At 43.3% G+C, this 18054-nt stretch overlaps 1 protein-coding gene across 2 annotated transcripts in view; it reads left to right on the forward strand.

Moving 5' to 3' along the window:
- WAPL (WAPL cohesin release factor) overlaps positions 1-13417 on the forward strand; it is a 41675-nt gene extending 28258 nt beyond the window's left edge. For both annotated transcript variants that reach the window (XM_087932228.1, XM_087932229.1), the window contains 9 exons: positions 66-163; positions 1159-1235; positions 2246-2421; positions 3351-3466; positions 3951-4112; positions 6549-6756; positions 7528-7616; positions 8924-9019; positions 10842-13417. In XM_087932228.1, the coding sequence (XP_087788354.1) occupies positions 66-163; positions 1159-1235; positions 2246-2421; positions 3351-3466; positions 3951-4112; positions 6549-6756; positions 7528-7616; positions 8924-9019; positions 10842-10907 (1088 nt within the window). In that variant the 3' untranslated portion in view covers positions 10908-13417. The remainder of the gene's footprint in view (positions 1-65; positions 164-1158; positions 1236-2245; positions 2422-3350; positions 3467-3950; positions 4113-6548; positions 6757-7527; positions 7617-8923; positions 9020-10841) is intronic.
- Positions 13418-18054: the final 4637 nt, after the last annotated feature.

The raw sequence follows: 18054 nt of genomic DNA on the forward strand, positions 1-18054 counted from the left end.
AAAAAAAACAATCTTACAAAATGTCTTAACCGGCTTAATAATCATCCCTGTCTTTCGTTTCTCAGTTAAAGAATGTGTGGATCATTTAAGCAGCGATGAGAACGAAGAGAAATTGGTTGCTTCGCTCTGGGGAGCAGAGAGATGTTTACGGGTCTTGGAAAGTGTAAGTATGAAATGTCCTAAAGAAAATGGACGTGGAACTGGAATAAGGAGAAAATGGTATACGTCGATGCCTTGTTATTGGTTGGGGTTTGCCTTTTTTGCTTCGATGCAGCTGAAGGAAAGGCATTTGGTTCTGCTTTCTGAAGTTGTCTGTGTGACAGAGCTTTGGTTTCGGGGTTTTGGGGTTTTTTTTGAGTGGGAAAGGTGGAAAGTGTTTTGAATGGGTCTGCTGAAAAATAATAAGCAACATTGGCAAGAATGAGGGCGACTGGTGAGATGGAGCCCTTGCCTCACACAATCAGGAGGCTGTGAATTCAATCCTAGGTAGAGGCAGATATTTCTCTGGGCACGATGAGAATATATCTGCTAAATATAGCTCCACGTTGGTGACAGGAAGGGCATCTGGCCAGTAAACACTCAGTTCCATTCAGTTGCCCAGATTCCACCCCGCAAGGGATTATAGGGTTGTTAAATGGAGATGATTGACAAGAATGATGGTGGCTGGAAGTGATTCTTGTCGGTTTTGTAATTGCTAGTGGAAGGCTGGCCTGTTTAGTAATCCCCATGCAGGTACAGACACAGTCGGCATCCCAGAAACAGCCCTAAGCCAGCTCTTCACTGTTTCACTTAAAGCAGTACTTCTCAACCTTGTTCACCTGCAGCATTCTGGCTGGGGAATTCTGGGAGTTGGAGTCCATCCGTTTTGAAGTTGGCATGGTTGGGAAGCACTGACTTAAAGGACCTTTGTGACTTCAAGAGGCAGACTCCATGTTTCTGTCTCCCTCGATACTGCCATCTTGTTTTTGTAATCCGAATTTCCAGTACATTAAAAATATTAATCTTCACCATTTGTTATTGTGCAATTCAAATACTGGATTAGAGCGTGGTCACTTTCTCTTTACAAGTTAGGCTGCTAAATGTTGCCAAAATACAAGCATGGCTCATTTAAGAAGGACTTGAGGAGTTAGTCTTTAGACAGTTTATTTTTTTTTCCAGGTAACAGTTCACAATCCAGAGAATCAAAGCTATTTAATAGCATATAAGGATTCACAGCTCATCGTCTCTTCAGCTAAGTAAGTTCTAAATCGTATTTATTTTACTGGTATAACAATTATTTAAAAGACTCATCAACATGGCTCAGTGCATATTTAAAATTTGAAAGTTTTATGCCTTGAAGCTCTTCTGTGCTAGCTTTTCTCTGAATTTACAGAGAAAAAGTGAAAAGTGAGCTGAATTTTGGGTGATAGCGTGCTATTATATTTGTATTTATTGACTTATTATTTTGATAATAATTTTATGAATTTTTGGACAAGTGTGTTGACCTTACACAAACATTTTTAATATTTAGAGGAGCCTTTTTAAAAAATAAATGAATCTCAATCTTTGATTTTATGCATTGGAAAGTGGTATGTAGAATTTAATAAGAGCCATCAAGAAGTAACAAAAGATAGAAACCACCTCATTCGTCTCATAAATTGTTACATGTAATTTATGAATTCTGATGAGAAGAATTTGTTGGAAATAATTTACCCCTTTCTCCTGTTTATATTTATCTGCATTTTTCCTGTTTGCGCCAGAGACTGATTCATATCCTTATAAAGGAGAATAATTATAGCTCAGGGCTGAACTGTGGGGTTTTGGTGTTCTCTGAACTTGGTAGTTTTCTTGAAGATGTTCATGATCCAAACTAGGTAACATCATCAGTGCTGTGCAAAGAATCTCAAACTAGTTTCAATAATGAAATGTCCGCAGTTAAAAAAACAAAAAAAGGACTAGATTCCTAGTCTTTGTAGTTAGAGAGAAAAGCTAATGTCTCACTGCTTGTTCTGCAGATCACTCCAATATATATAACTATATATTCTATGCATACAACAGCCGCTTTTTCAAAGGTAATGTTGGCAGCTGTGCTAATAATGTGGGTTCTAAGATTGTGTAGCAGTCCTTGCTGCGGCTCACTGTATCAGGGCGACATGACAAATGACATTCAGTGTTCAATCAGAACATGTTGGTGGAAACCTTTCCCTAAGGACCGTGATGCAGGGATAATTTGGGTTGTGCCTTCTCGTCTTTTTGAATCTTTCAGAGCATTGCAGCATTGTGAGGAGCTAATCCAGAGATACAACCGAGCGGAAGACACCATCTGTCTTGCAGACAGTAAGCCACTGCCTTACCAGAATGTAACGAACCACGTGGGTAAGGCAGTAGAAGACTGTATGAGGGCCATCATCGGTGTCTTACTCAACTTGACAAACGATAATGGTAAGTAACTCATTTGGGTAAGGAAGCCGAGAAAGAGGCAGCGGTTGGCAAGGACAGTTGCTCCTCTCTAGAGAAAATGTCCTTAGGATGTTGCTTGAATGGCAGCAGTATTTTTGGGGGGGTGGGGTGGGCAGGTTTTGCTGGGTGAAGTGATGTAAAGCAATCCATGAAAGTAGATTCTTTGGAGATTAACAGGTCCAATGCCATTCAGGCATCCGAGGAAGGAAAAAAAAAAAAGAGTAAGACAAAGGCCTGGCTGGATTGAATGTGAGGTGGTCCCTCAGTTGAATCCTGTTAGCCTTGAACGTCCTTTTAAGCCTTCTGGACCTATCCGTGTCTTACATTCAGCTTCGCCCGTTGGTTAGCGGCAGCATGTTTTGTCACAAAAGTAAAAATCTAGTTTGTAGTCTTGGCATAGTGGGCTGAAGGAGATACTCCGAAGAAAGAACTGATGTTTTGTGACAGCAAAGTCTTCACCTGTAGGGATGAAATGGTGACATTTATTGGTTAGAATTTTTTTTTTTACCCCCATCTTTATTAGTAACTATATTAGTAAAAGAACAATGGTGGCGCAGTGGTTAGAATGCGGTACTGCAGGGTAACTCACTGCTCACTCCAGGAGTTCAATACTAAATAGCTCAAGGTTGACTCGGCCTTCCCTCCTTCCGAGGTGGGTAAAATGAGGACCCAGATTGTTAGGGGAAAGACGCTGACTCTGTAAACCGCTTAGAGAAGGCTGTGAGCGGTATGTAAGTCTAAGTGCTATTACTATTAGTAATTCCAGGAGGCAAACACACATAATGCTCCCTCCTCATATTTTCCCTACAACGGCCACCTATACATGAAAAGAGGGACTCGGATAGCAACTTAGGAATGTTTCCGGCTATAAAACAGACTCCTCAGTTTCTCCCCGCTTTTAATGTTTGCAGAGTGGGGCAGCACCAAGACCGGAGAGCAAGAAGGCCTGATTGGCACCGCTCTGAACTGTGTGCTTCAGGTTCCAAAATTCCTACCTCAAGAACAGAGATTTGATATTCGGGTTCTGGTAAGTTAAAAAACCAAACAAAAAACCTCATCTCCACCCAAGTGCAATTTGGAAAATAAAATGTTTCTGTGATTGATCGATTTAGATAAGACCCTAAGGACAACCTCTTTCTTTGTTTTTGTTTTTTTTAACGTTCTGCTGAGGCCAGTTTGATCCCATCCTACATTGAAAGATTTTCATAGCCCTTTGTGGCTTTTTGCTTCAGTGCAGGAAACGGTTCTGGTTGAATTTGCAAACTGCTTGGAAGCTTGTGACTCAATCATTTGTAAAGCAGAAGGACCATTTTCAGTGATATATGTACACGTATAAATTTATAATGTAAATTTAATAGGCAAGATTACCAAGGCGTACATCTACCTGTCAGAAAAGTCCTTACAATTGTCTGGTCCATTTGAACAATCAATGTCTTAAGTTAGGAATAACGCGGCATTTTTGTAATTTTTCTTCCCTCTTTTTTTTCTTTTCTTTCCCTTTTAATCTTAAGGGTTTGGGTCTTTTGATCAACCTGGTTGAATACAGCGCAAGAAACAGACATTGCCTTGTGAATATGGAAACGTCGTGTTCCTTTGATTCCTTCTGCTTGGGAGAAGCTGAGGAGAGCATAAGCACATCTGGACAAATGGCAGCTGTTCAGGCTCTAGTACAGGTGACTCCCATTATTTGCATCCCAAATATGTGCCACTTGGTGATCATTCAGAGGGGTTATTGAAAACTGCCCATTCACAGAGGAGGCAAGCGGGGCTCATTCCTCCCTTTCTGTGTCTCGCTTGCACTGATCTGGGGCGCCTGAAGTCCATCCGCAGGGGTTCCTGGAAAGCGGGTGGGGGGGTAGATCGAAGTCATGTAGAGCTACATGGAAAAGGGGCGAAGCATTTGGGAACATGGATGATGGACCACCCCCAGTTGGTTGGTGCAATTAGGGGCTATTGGTTGGGTTGGGGTCTTGATTCTCACGGAATGTTTTTTGTTGTGAAATCTGAGCTGCCCAGAGCCATTTTGGACTGAGTAGGATGCAAGCTATAGCAAATAAAGTAAAATAAAGAAAGAAATGCTGACATTCAGCGACCCCGTTGTGTGTAGATTTTGCTAAGTCTTTGGGTGTATCCCTCTCTTTCAGGACCACCGCAGAGGTTCTTTTCATTAAAAAAAAAATAATGATGATAAATCTACTCCAAAGTAAAATGTCAGCCTTTATGTTACCTTTTTTATTGACAAGCCTGCCTTAATATCCAAGGAGTTTCTCAGTCCTCCAGGTCATGGTTGTCCCAAAGGGGCTTTTTCAAGAGGGCAACTGGACTCCCTTGTTTTTTCTTTGAAGACATTTCACTTCTCATCCAAGGAAATTCTTCAACTCCTCTTCTTCAGAGCTGAAGCAGCTTCTTGGATGGGAAGCGAAACGCCTTCAAAGAAAAACAAGGAAGTCCAGTTGCCTCTATAGAAAAAGCACCTTTGGGACAAGGCTGCCTTAAGATTCACAGGGGCCACATGAGTTGTTCCTAAAAGTAAGAATTGTCAAGAGCTGGGGGATGGTTCATGTAGCGCACACACACACACACACACACCGAAATAAAAGCTGGGGGGAGGGAACAGCCTCACCTCTCTGCCTTCTGGGAAGAGCAGAGTCTTCTGTGGGAACCTCCATTTTGGGATCGTGGGCTGCTGCTCCTCCTTCATTTTGCCGATCTCAGCAAAACAGCGCTGGTGAGAGGCAGGAAGGCTGACAGCCGATTCAAGCGCACAAGCCTGAAGGTGAAGAACACGTATAACCTGCTTTGCCGGCGTAGTCCATCAATTGTAGCCTTGCCAGGACGTTTTCATTTATTTCAACCAATTCTATGGCTTCCCCTATGATGACAGAAAAGGGCTGATAAGAGCACGTGACAAGGGACCAGGGGTGAGGCCTGCTTTTGGAAGAGTTTAAACCACAGGAACCAGGCATCCATAGCAGGACACAGTTCAGCATTTAACCCCTTGCCTGAAATGATCATCCCCTCAAATTGCACAGAAGAGCCAGTACTTGAAAACCATTGCTCCACAATCCAAATGTTTATTTTATGTACTTGAGGTTGGGTTGTGAGCTAGAGTTGTAGAGGAGGTGGCTAAACCTGTCTCTTCTCGTACAGGGAGAATGTATTTTCTGGTTGCACAGAGTAGGAGGGAAAATAGCCGCCTGGTTAAGATTATTGGAGCAGAAATCAAAACTTCCCTCTTGTCACCTCTCCTTGGCAATTTTTCTCAGACATATTTCTAATATCAGCCGGATATTACGGTACTGGTATCCATTGGAAAGCCTTAAAGGTGTTCCCCAGCTACCCTTGTGGTGAAGTAGCTGGCATGGAAGTGATTCTCTTTATACCCAGCTCTGCTTTATCCTGACAGCCTTCCAAGCAGGAAAAGGGTGTGTAACAGAATCATCCCTCCTTCGCTCCTATTTCCTCGACACAGTCACAAAAGTGTGCAAAAACCTCCAATTGGCAACTTTAAGACTTGTGGACTTCAACTCCCAGAATTCCCCAGTTAGGATGGCTGGCTGGGGAATTCTGGGAATTGGAAGTCTGCAGGCCTTAAAGGTTGCCAAAATTGGACACACCTGTTTCAGAGGGTCTGCTGAATCTTTGCACGTCAGCCCAGAGTCACCTGGAGTGATTTGGTTGCCTTGCCTTTCAGACAAAGCAAATCTGGATAGGAGAAGTAGCCCTTAAGGCCTCTTCCCTAACCATAGCTCTTACTCTCATCAGCTCTGAATTCACTACCTGCCCCAAAGCCTTGGCCTGACTTAACATAACAGCACTTCGCTTACCACCATCCAGCACACCGATAATCAACTATGGAATACTAGGTTTCAATCCCGTCATTGTTTCCTCACAGACTTCCTACACTAGAATTGAAGTTACTATTGTGCTGAATCCCAAAGCTGTTAACGGGATGCATGAATGTTGTGAAATGCTGAGTAGAAAAGGGGGAGCTGCAATGAAGAGGGCGGCTGAGACGCTGGGCAGGGCTGTAGAGTTAATGTAGGGTGGTCGACTTTCCGACTCAACCATGGTTGGTGTCTTTTTTTGGTTTTTGTCGTGTCTCTCAGTTGTTTCTGGAGAGAGAGAGAGCAGCACAATTGGCCGAGAGCCAGACCGACGAGCTGATCAAAGAGGCTCCCACCACACAGCATGACCAGAGTGGGGAGTGGCAAGAGACCAGCGGGGAGATTCAGTGGGTCTCCACGGAAAAGCCAGAAAACGCTGAGGAGAAAGAGAAGAAAGAAGAAGAAGAAGAAGAGCTGGATCTTAATAAAGGTGGGTGGCAACGGCTGGACAAGAGCACAGCAGCCCAGGATAGTGTGCGATGCTTGAACACCCTGGCTCTTTTCTCATTTTTTAAAAATCTCTTTGCTGAAGGTGTCGGCCCTTTGCTGTCCTTCTTTCCTGGAAAGCTTTGTTTCTGACACTATTGGAAAGAATCTGGTGGCCTCTTTTCTGACTAATAAATTTTATTAAGAAGTATAAAAGCCTTTGTCAGTAGCGCTAATTTTGTTAGTTGGAAGAGGGGCTACTAGACCTGCTTGGGTTTTGTGCTGACAGAGCTCTCCTCCGGCTGTGACATTGTGTCTTGTTTGATAAGAGGAAGTTTTATCTTGCCTGTTTCCTGATTTCTTTTAAATTTCTATTTTAAATTTCTATTTAAATTCTATCCAGAATGAATTCTCTCTCTCCTTTATATCATGTTTTTGCAACATTTTCCCTGATGTTCACACCTAACTGCAACTAATTTGATTGGTGTGTGTGTGTGTGTGTGTGTGTGTGTGTAGTGCCAAATGTGTCTGTTGAACCTTATAATGTATTTATTGAGGAAAGAATGGATTAATGATTGTCCTTTGGGTCAGGATTACGTTCCGGTAAATCAGGAGTTTAGCCAGTGATTTCAGAATTGAGCAGATGAGGTAGAAACTGCTGCCTTGTTACTCTTTGGGATTGCTCAGTATTTCTCTGTGGTGGGAAAAAAATCAGGGAAGTTGTATAAAACACGAAATGAGCTTATTGGTATAAAACCTTCTTGTTTATTTACAGCCCTTCAGCATGCCGGAAAGCACATGGAAGACTGCATTGTGGCCTCTTACACAGCACTGCTGCTAGGCTGTCTCTGCCAGGAGAGTCCAGTAAGGAAATTCACCCCCTGTTTAACCCTTAGATGGCTGGAAAGAGTGGATTTGCTTAAAGCAGGGAAGTGGGTTACGCGCAGTCTGATACAGGGCCGGGATTCCATAGGTAGAGAAAAGCTACTCAAAGTCTGCTTTTCTCCAAGGCTGGTTGTTGCTGGATTTTTCCTGCGACACACACAAAAAAAATCCAGTGTTTTCAAATGAGTTAGTACTAAGGCTCTCCGTCTACCAGTCGGGCTGCTGTTTAATCTCATGTTTGGTAGGATATAGTTTAATAGCTATAATAGCACTTCTAAAGTGTTTGCAAAACGCCCTCGCGGCTGTCTCGTGTTCTGTATTGTTTGCTCTGGCTGCTGGAAGCTCCCTAAGCTAATTTCCCATCCTAGCATGTTCAATCCAAGATCAGCCTTGTTAACTCAAGGACAGAGATTTCTTTGCTTTTTTTTTTTTTTTAAATTCAGCACATGAACTGCACTTTTAGAAAAGCTGCAGCTGCCCAAGGCCCCGGATTGTCCTGGTTGCCAGTGAGCAGGGCTAAATGTGTGGGGGATTCCAGAATTAAAACATCATAAGGAAACGAAGTTGGATATGAGGACCTACATGTGCTGTTGTCTCCCTGTTGTCTCATGTGCTGCCAAATTTGTGTCATTGTTTAGGGCTGGGGGCTGTGGCTGACCTCCCCTCCCTCCAGTCTTGTTCAGTGCTCATAGCTACGTCTGCTGGCAGGCTGGAAATCCCATCCCAAGCAAATAAGGGAACAAAATATGTGATGTTACATCTGGGTTCTTTAATCTGACCCAACCAATAACTCTGCTGTTTGAGCAGGGCTTTTCTCACCGTCTCAACTGGAACGATGCTTTGTCATTGGGATCGTTCATAGCCAGAGAAAAGGTTAACATGGCCAAACTTTTGGAAAAGGCTTCATGGCTCTTTACGTATCCTTATTTTAATTTTCTTATTTTCGCTGCCCATGGAAACCGTAGAGAGGCGGAAAGGAGAGCGGCCAGCTTCTTTTGCTCAAGAGCAGGGACAGCTTCCAACCTTTATTGAGATGCTAAGACTAGTGTCTTGGGTGATCTGTATATGAAAGGGGGTGAGGGAGAAATAGCCACGAGTGGCTGAGAAGCTTTATGGTATCAAGTTATTAAAGATATGCAGCTTGATATTTGGACATTGGTCCTGCACTGGGAAAGAGGTGGCGGGGATCAACGTGCGAGGGCTTATTTCTTCCAGTGTCCCATTGTGCAAAATGTTTTTTCCTACAAGCTTGGAAATGTCTCCTGATGCAAAATTTATTTCCTTAGATCAATGTGACTACTGTAAGGACATACTTACCCAACGGGGACTTCTCAATCATGACCGAAATGCTCAAAAAGTTTCTTAGTTTCATGAACCTTACTGTAAGTAGATCTTTGGCGATTTTAATGATTTATTGCCTGACTAGCTTTATTATAATTGTTATTGCTGCTGTTATTATTATTGTTACTACTACTACTACTACTACTACTACTACTACTACTACTACTACGCAGCATAAGGCTGGGCAGATTTCTTGCTGATCTTGGCTAGGGATTCACCAACAAACCACATACAGGCGGTCACTTACAATAGTTCGTTTAGCGACCACTCAAAGTTACAATGCCCCTGAAAAAAGTGAAGGATGACCATTTTCCACGCAATTGTTGGTCACGTGATCAAAATTCCCATGGTCACGTGATCAAAATTCAGCCATGTGGCAACTGACTCATATTTATGACAGTTGCAGTGTCCTGGGGTCATGTGATCACCTGTGGCAGCCTTCTGACAATCGAACTAAATGGGGAAGCCGGATTCACTTAGCAAACCCTGTTGCTAACTTAACCGCTGCAGTGATTCACTTAAGCAAACGTAGCAAGAAAGGTCATAAAATGGGGCAAAATTCCCAAATGTCTTGCTTAGCAGTAGAAATTTTGGAGCTCAGTTGTGGTCATACGTTGAGGACTAGCTGTATTAAACATCAGCTTCGGGAATTAGGCACTGCCAGAGAGCATTCTGCCTGTCCATGGCTCTGAATGCTAGTCGTTTATTCCGCGGTGCTTTTCCTAAGCAGTAATTGGATTTTGGTGGCAAGGATTTTATATAAAGAATGCCGGTTGGATAGCAAATTGTATTAAACCGCTAGGATTTTTTCTTCTTCTTCTTGAAAATGGGAACCGCCAGTGTACTTGATCTTGTTTCAAATTTGTGTTGCTCTAAACAAGGATGTGCAACCTTTAACGCAGGGGTGTCAAACTCGATTTCATTGAGGGCCGCATCAGGGTTGTTTTTGACCTGGGGGGGGAGTGGGCGTGGCCAGGGTGGGCGTGGCCAGCTTGACGTCCTACAAGTGAAAATGGAGCCTGAGACGGGCCGCGCGTAGCCCCCGCAACTTCGGTTTTCGCTAGCAGAGGCACCGCAGGCTGGTCCTTCCAGGGTGGCCCTGCAGGCAAGAGCTGGATCTGGCCCGTGGGCCTTGAGTTTGACACCCCTGCTTTACTGGATAGGGCAGTGGTGGTTAACCTTTTGGGGCTCCTGTGCCCCAAATCGCGCCCACGGACAGGCCTGCCAGCACCTAGAATGCAATGCGTGCCCACGCCCCATGCACACATGCACATGCAATTCCGCCCGCCTGCCACCCCCTTACCTGCACTGTGCCTCACAGCTGACTTTTTGGCTGGTTTGAGGCCTTTTTTGGCCTCCCAGAGGCTTGGAAAAAGCCTCTGCAAGGCTTTTCAGGACGAATAATATGCCCATTTCGTCACTTCCAGTATTATAGGAACTGACGAAACGGGCCTATTATTCAGCCTGAAAAGCCTTGCAGAGGCTTTTTCCAAGCCTCTGGGAGGCCAAAAAAAGGCCTCCAAACCAACTGGGGGAAAAAAAAATATCAGCTGTGAGGCACGCACATGCTCAGTGTTTGCCTGCAGCTCGCATGTCAGCACAAACGGATCTGCGTGCCACTTGTGGCAGGTGTGCCATAGGTTCGCCACATGGGGATAGGGGAATAGGATGTTCTAGAGAGATCTGGAACAGGGTGGGGATTTCTTTCCAAGAGTACTTTTCTGAAAGTAAGGAGCAAGAAGCATTCTTTCCAGAAAACTACCAGGTCTTGTCCAAAGTGGCGCAGGTGGGAAAGATCCGGCGTCCCTCAAAACGCAATCTAATAACGTTTATCCCTGCTTTTTGTCTCCTTGCTTCACCCAGTGTGCCGTTGGAACCACGGGCCAGAAGTCAATCTCCCGAGTGATTGAATACTTGGAACACTGCTAGTTACCCCCATTTGGGCCACAGGCACTCGGAAGAGGGTCTTTTTCTTTTTAGAAAAAGCAGAGGAGCCGGCGACCGATGTGCTCGGGGATGCGTCAAGAGCATTCCCCAAGTCTCATTTTCTCTTTGGATTTTTTAAGGCTACCTGGTTCTCCCCACCACACACCTGGCATTTCCCGAAGGACCGCTACTGCTTCAATCTGCAAACTTATCAAAAATGAGAGAGGGAAAAGATCTGGGGACCGAGAGAACTCACAATGTTTTCTAGTTAACTCAGCGCAGTATTTCCGTGTATTTGGCAAAGTTTTATCCACCCTCTTTATTTGTCTGGATTTTTTGTGACAACCTTCGAAGGGGAAAAAATAATAATAATAATAATCGTACTGCGGGTAAGGCAACTGCTGTTTACTGTTGAGCCACTGTTCTTCTTTTCATGCCAGCCAGGGGCGAAGGCAGCTTTAGCTACTGAGGTATCAAGGGGAAAAAAAAAAATTCAAATAATAAAAGTGCTCTGGGCAGCAGCGTTAGCTCTGATTTGAGTTTAATTTGCTCTTGTTTTTGAAAGAGATTATTCCAAAACGATTTTAAAAAAAAGACATAGAAAGATTTTTTTAATATACTTTTTGCGATCTTAACTACTGTCTATATTTAAAAATGTGTTGGAATCCAAAGAGATTGAGGCTCGGATAGTTTATTTTTTATACTGCTTTGATTGAAACTTGGGTTGTTGGAAGCTACTTCTCAGTTTTTGCAATTGTTGTGGCCTAAGTACTGTAAACTGATGGACCGTATCACGTCAGAGTTCTGAGAGAGACATGCAGAAAGAAAGAAAGAAAAAAAATCCCCTCCCGGCCGGTGTCTATATCTATATTTTTTTAAAAATACAGTAAAACATGCCCTGCTAAAAGTTAGTGTCAAACCATGTTCAATCCAGGGTAGTTTACACTTCGGAATAAGCAAAAACCTCTTAAATGCTGTCAATCTGTTTCAAAGAAACATGGAACTAAACCATCCAGCGGACAAATCTTTCCAGTTAAGGTAATCTTTCTATAGTTTGAGTTTTGAGCAGGTAAAACGCATACAATACAAAGCCTTAAATAGCTGAATATAGCAAAACATTTTGTTCAGTGTAGAGTCTAGTTCACAGCAAAGGATTGTGTTGAGACTTTTGTGGAACAAAGATCCCTGCAAAATACTTTTAATTTTTTGTTTCATTCCGTTGTGTTTTTGAACATTTAGGGACTCCTTGCACTCATCGATCGTCCTGACGGAATTGCTCATGACTTTTATTAAGCTGGTCTTGAATCTTCACAAAGGTTTCTCGAGGGACATGTGTGTCACCGACACTTTTCACATTACCTGTGTTAGGAAGTTGCATCATCTTACTTTGAATTTGTAAAACTTGAAGCCATAAAAAAAAAAAAAAATTAAGTTCTATGTATAATGAGGGAAGGGAGAAATAACAGAAAATTTAACCTGCTTTTTAGATCTTGTTATCTCCATGTATAAAATGACAAGCGTGCTTTTGTATCAGTGCAAGCTGTACATTTTTTTACACACAGTGGCTGCCTTCTATGTCTTCCTATTTTTGATAAATGCAGATTGTTGGGAATTCAGTGTGGAAGTAAGTGATTAGAAACAAAACCTTATCCTCTTCTTTTTTAAAAATAAATAAATAAAAGTTCTCACCACTTTTAAAGAAAACCAGGCACCCCCTTCCGTCCCCCGTCCCCCCAAAAGCGTACCAGTGTAACTTAGAAAAGAAAAGCTGAGGCTATGTGTTTGCCCTTGGGTGAAGGACAAGGGAGAACAACCCAATAAAGCTGAACTTGTAAATTATTTTTGCAATGCAGGATTTTTCTGGATGTATTTTTTATTTTTTTGGCATTTTTAGTTTGTAGACCAAACGGCTTCCAGTTTGAGTTTGATTTCATGTAGCTTTTAAGTTAGGCTTTTTGTGTGTGTGCGCGCGCCATGGCGAAGGACAATTAAATGCAATTCTGGGGGAATCAGGACCCACCCTTCTCTGTTACACTGGTAATGACCTGAATGGGAATTGATTAAAGTCTTGTGTTGACAGTTTTTAATTAACAAGCACTGAACGGATGCAGATGGTCGTGGGGGGGGGGGAAGGGGGGGGAGATAAGGGTCAGGGGAAACACCCCCTGTGGAGCTGCAGTGTATTTTCTTGTTTAAAACCCTCATCAAATTCTGCATTTCAATGGGTACGTGAGGCCAACCTTCAAATTTGAAAAGTTTTAAAATAAAACTTTTTTTTTTCCTTTTTCCACTGTAAATATATGTGTAAATAAGCGCAATTGGAAACTAGAACCATAGAGTACTTTTCTGAATCCAATCCTATTTTTATTTTATACAGTATTTCTCAGCTGTGATCTTTGGAGCAAAAAGCCAACGGCAGGAATAATAGTTTGTACCAGTTTCATGAAGTATGTCTTTTGGTTTTTGTAAATAATTTTAACTCGAATAAAAATTGCTACTTTCAATACATAAAACCCACACGTAGTGAGCCCACTTTTCTTGATAACTGGAGATTCTTGCCTGCCACATTTCAACCTGAAAGACAAAGTAGCAGGGCTACCACCTGAATTTTCTCTATTTTCTCATGTGGAAAATAAGCACCATGCTACAGCATGGTGGTTTCCACTCTTGGGCTAAACTCCAGAGCGGGGGCCTCCAACCTTGGCAACTTTAAGACTTGTCGACATCACCTCCTAGAGTTCTGGGAGTTGGAAGTCCACACGTCTTAAAGTTGCCAAGATTTGAGACCCCTGCTCCAGAGTATAAATTGGGCACCGTGGGGATTTAACCCCTAAGTTAAACATCATAAAATTGGGTTGTGGAGTCAGTTCTCCAACTTTGATATGTTTGAGGCCCATCTAAGCCACCACTGAACGAAGAGGTCTGCTGTGTCTCCAGATCATTGTTCCAGATACCAAGTTGTTCTTGTTACCAGAACGTTTTTTTCCCTAAGGTGCAGCAGGGTTCTCTCCTCCTGATTCAAGTTCATACCAGGTAGTCCTTGACTTATGACAATTCGTTTAGTGGCCATTCGAAGTTGCAGTGTCACTGGAAAAAAAAAACAACTTGACTTCAGGACCGTTTTTCACATTTATGGCCGTCACATCCCTGTGGTCACGTGATCAGAACTGGGATGCTTGGCAGCTGGTTCCTGTTTATGATGGTTGCAGTATCCTGGGGCCACATGATCCCCTTTTGTGACCATCTGACCAGGATCATCAGCGGGGAAGCCAGATTCATTTAACAACCATCTACGGTGGTTCACTTTTAACAAACGTGGCAAGCAAGGTCGTGAAATGGGTCAAAGCTCACTTAATTGTCCCACTTAGCAGCAGAAATGTTGGGCTCCATTCTGGTTGTAAGTCAAAGACTACCTGTATTTACTCTGGAAGGAGAGCTGTGGTGTTTGAAAAGATGCTATCATCTTCCCCCTCCTGTAAGTCTCACCCATCTCCTTCAGCAAAGAAGACTTGGCCATGGTGCTCAGTCCCCAGCGTGTAATAGAAGAGGCAATGCAAGGTTGAGAACAACCCCGGGCCTCAGCCCACTACCGGACTTTGAGCCGTTCAAAAGTGGGTCACTGTGATGACCCGGGGCGTGGCACAAAGGCAACAAAGTTAAATAAGCAAGAAGAGTCCCTTTATTATCTCCAACTTTTCCCCCAATGTCCACATTGCCTTTGGCTGGAGAAAAAAACACTCCCAGGAACAGTCTTTTAAGTGGAGGAAATTCAGTCTGAAAACAAAGTACATACAAACTCTAAGTAAGAATCCGAACAAACCACACTGCAGCAATTAACTTGACGGGGCAGGAGACAGAATTGCAGACCTGAAAGCCCAGCAAAACACACAGTTGGGAAGATGCCAGGAACCCAGATAAGCCTCCACGATACCAGATAATTCACAATTTGCTCCCAGAAAGTTGTGCGCAGCTTCCCTTTTTAAACATTGTGTTCCCAGCTGCAGCTGATGAAGGGAATCAGGGCCCATTCTTCCCTCTTAAGCCACGCAACTCATGTTGCTCCCTTCTCCGTTCCTTCCTGCGTGCCCTAGGATGAAGAGGGGGTGGGCCTGAGTCTCCAAATTCCCTCTGCCTTGTTCTACCTCTCCCCTGCTCTGCCCAGCTGGACCGTGCCCTTCCCCAGTTTCTTCCACAGCCAATGGAGTCACATTCCCATTCCTGTCAGCTGCTCGGTCTCCTCTGAATCAGATTTCGACGGGCATGACAGCCGCGGAAGTGTCGGGTGAGCACACAAGCAGACAGATGCTCACGAGTGTATGCATGCAGCTTGACTGGCGTGCCCACTGCTTGTGCAAAAAAACTGCACGTGCACACTTGTCCTTTGCACAGAATCATCTCTCCCTCTCCCCCCTCCACCCCCTCCCCAGTCTAAAAAGCCAGAGAGGTTGGGGAATGTCAGCCTAGAAGCTAACAAAGTAATAAATGTTGCCTTGGTCACACATTATTTATCCCTTAGGTGACCTGCTAATCCAAAACGTATTGGTGTTGGTCTGTTTTTAGCACTCGGATGTTATTCCTTACTAACATTTGCAACATATAAGCCTCAGCCACTGTTGTATTGAGATTTTACGTCCACTGGTAATAGAACAGCTCATAATTTGAATGCAAGGGGTCACAAGCTCATATTTCTTTCACAACTGGTACTTTGGTCAGCCTCATTGCTTCCCTTAAATCAGAGGTCTCCAGCCTTCGCAACTTTAAGACCTGTGGACTTCAACTCCCAGAATTCTGGGAAGTCCACAAGTCTTTTTTAAGTTGCCAAGGTTGGAGACCCCTGCCTTAGATGACTCCAAGAGCGAGAATAAAATGGAAAGGGATTTTCTTTCTAATAAACAGCTTGGAGTGATAGGGAGAACTTGTTTTGCTGAGCCAAGTGCAGTCTAACAAGGGATTTTCATGGTCTTGCTTTGATGAATGGAGAACAGCCTTGCCTATTTCATGAGCTTGATGTGTCAAAGAGAGTTGGGCTACAGCTATGAACATTCCTCTCCCTGGGCACTATTGGGGAGAGCTGACACAAGGTAAATTTTTATCTTTTCAGGTAGTCAATAGTTTCTACCTGGAGGAGCTTTGCTATTATCTGTTTTTGCCTAACTGACAGTTTTCTCATACTTGAGTCACTTTAGTAGGCCAATGCCAACATGAAGGTGTATATTGGAGTACCTAGCGGAGTTGGACCTGCTTGGGCACATCATAGTTATCCATGATGTAGTAGCTGATTAAGGACATTAGCGGACCTCGCCCGAGCGCGAGACAAACGCTGAAGAAAAAGAAGAAGAAGAAGAAGAAGATGTAGTAGCTGATAGTAGTTGGCCAGATGGCAAGCTCTTAGCAATGGTATTCTATGTTTTAACTATCCATGCATAAAAATGCATAAAAAGAGCTGCTATGAATTGCCAGTGCATCCCAGTTCTTTAATTGGAAAACTGTGACTGGGACAATTCCACCCCGCTTTCCGGTGCAGAGTAAAAGACCCAGGGCTGCTATCGAGCAACCTAGATGACGGTGTAAACATGGATACTGCAGTATTATAATATGCCTGTCAAATGTACCTTAAAGATGGGCCTTAAATTCCTTCAGTAAAGAAGTAGCAGTTTTGCCTTATGAGGATCTTCCTGGAAAAGAGAGACCCTTGTGCCAAACACAGGTGAAGATGCCAACAGGTTCTCACCAGAAGAGGCCCAAGCTTTAAAAAAATGAACTTCAAGATTAATTAAGAAAGTCAAATGCAAAATAAAAAAAAACCTGCATTTCTTCTCAATATGAAGAAGACAAAGGCAATGACAGCCACTTTGGTTGTGCATGAAGTAAGATGTGTATTTTATTGTTTAATGAGTCTTAACTTTTATCCGATTGGATTACACCCACCCAACATTTCTCCCTCCTTCCCTCCTTCCTTCCTTCCTTCCTTCCTTCCTACCTTCCTTCCTTCTCTTTTTCTTTTTTCTTTTCTTCTCTCTCTCTGTCTCTCAAATGACTTTTGACTCTGTTAAAGCAATGCTGAAAAGACCCTTTTCCAAAGCTGCGACAAAACATGAGGAAGAAGAACATAACTTCTCTGCCTTATTCCTTCCTTCCTGCCTTCTTTCTCTCTTTTTCCTTTTTTCTTTTTTCTTCTCTCTCTCTCTCTCTCTCCCTCTCTCTCTCTCTCATGACTTTTGACTCTGTAAAAGCAATGCTGAAAAGACCCTTTTCCAAAGCTGCGACAAAACATGAGGAAGAAGAACATGACTTGTCCGCCTGAAGAGAAATTGTATCAGGCCAAAAAGCAGGAGATTGAGTTCTAGTCTCGCCTTAGCCATAAAAGCCACCTGGGTGACTTTGGACCAGTCAGTCTTTCTCTCAGCCCAACCCACCCCACAGGGTGGTGGTTGTAGAGAAAATAGTGAGGAGGAAGGCGTGCTGGATATAGTAATGTCTGGCTGCCCTGACTTATTTGTAAAAGTTATTTATTAATGCCTAACCTCCTTGTGTTATTTGTTTTTATATACAAATAAAAACGTATATGCAATTTTTTAACTACATTATTTATCTCTAGAGTTAAAATACAGAAAAGAAAAAAGGCAGACCTCAACCACAACCAAAACAACCAAAGAGAAACCAGTAATAAAGTATACAGAAGAAATAACAAATTTGCCTTTTTAAAACAAACATTTCGAAAATGTCTAATTTTTAAGCTAAATAAACTCCAGTTCCCCCTTAAGTGCTTTTCAGAAAGACTCCAGCAGGGAAAAGTTGGACAATCCAAGCATCAAAAGAGCTTTTATGGCCTTCAACTCATCAGGGAGCTTTCCGGAGGCTTCATCCTCTTGTGTTAATGAGTTCACCTGTGTCTGAGGGGTGGGAGCAGTTGCCAAGGTGCCATTCCAACCAGCCTATCAGCACCCTGGACAGCTTAACGAGGGGGTCTCCAGGTGGCTCCTCCAGACCTTGATTAGCATTTTACCTCAGAAAAGAAGCTCCTGCTCCATTTTGGCCTGCATGAATCCCTGGGGTTGTGGGAATGGCCCTAACCTGGAGAGCTGAAGCTTTTGCTCCTCTTCTAAGGAGCCAAGTTGAAGGCCAGGGCCATTTTCTGGTTCCTAGCTGA

This window comes from Pseudonaja textilis, chromosome 4 (assembly GCF_049901715.1).
Source record: "Pseudonaja textilis isolate UNSWEBS1 chromosome 4, rPseTex1.2, whole genome shotgun sequence".
Taxonomy (NCBI): domain Eukaryota; kingdom Metazoa; phylum Chordata; class Lepidosauria; order Squamata; family Elapidae; genus Pseudonaja; species Pseudonaja textilis.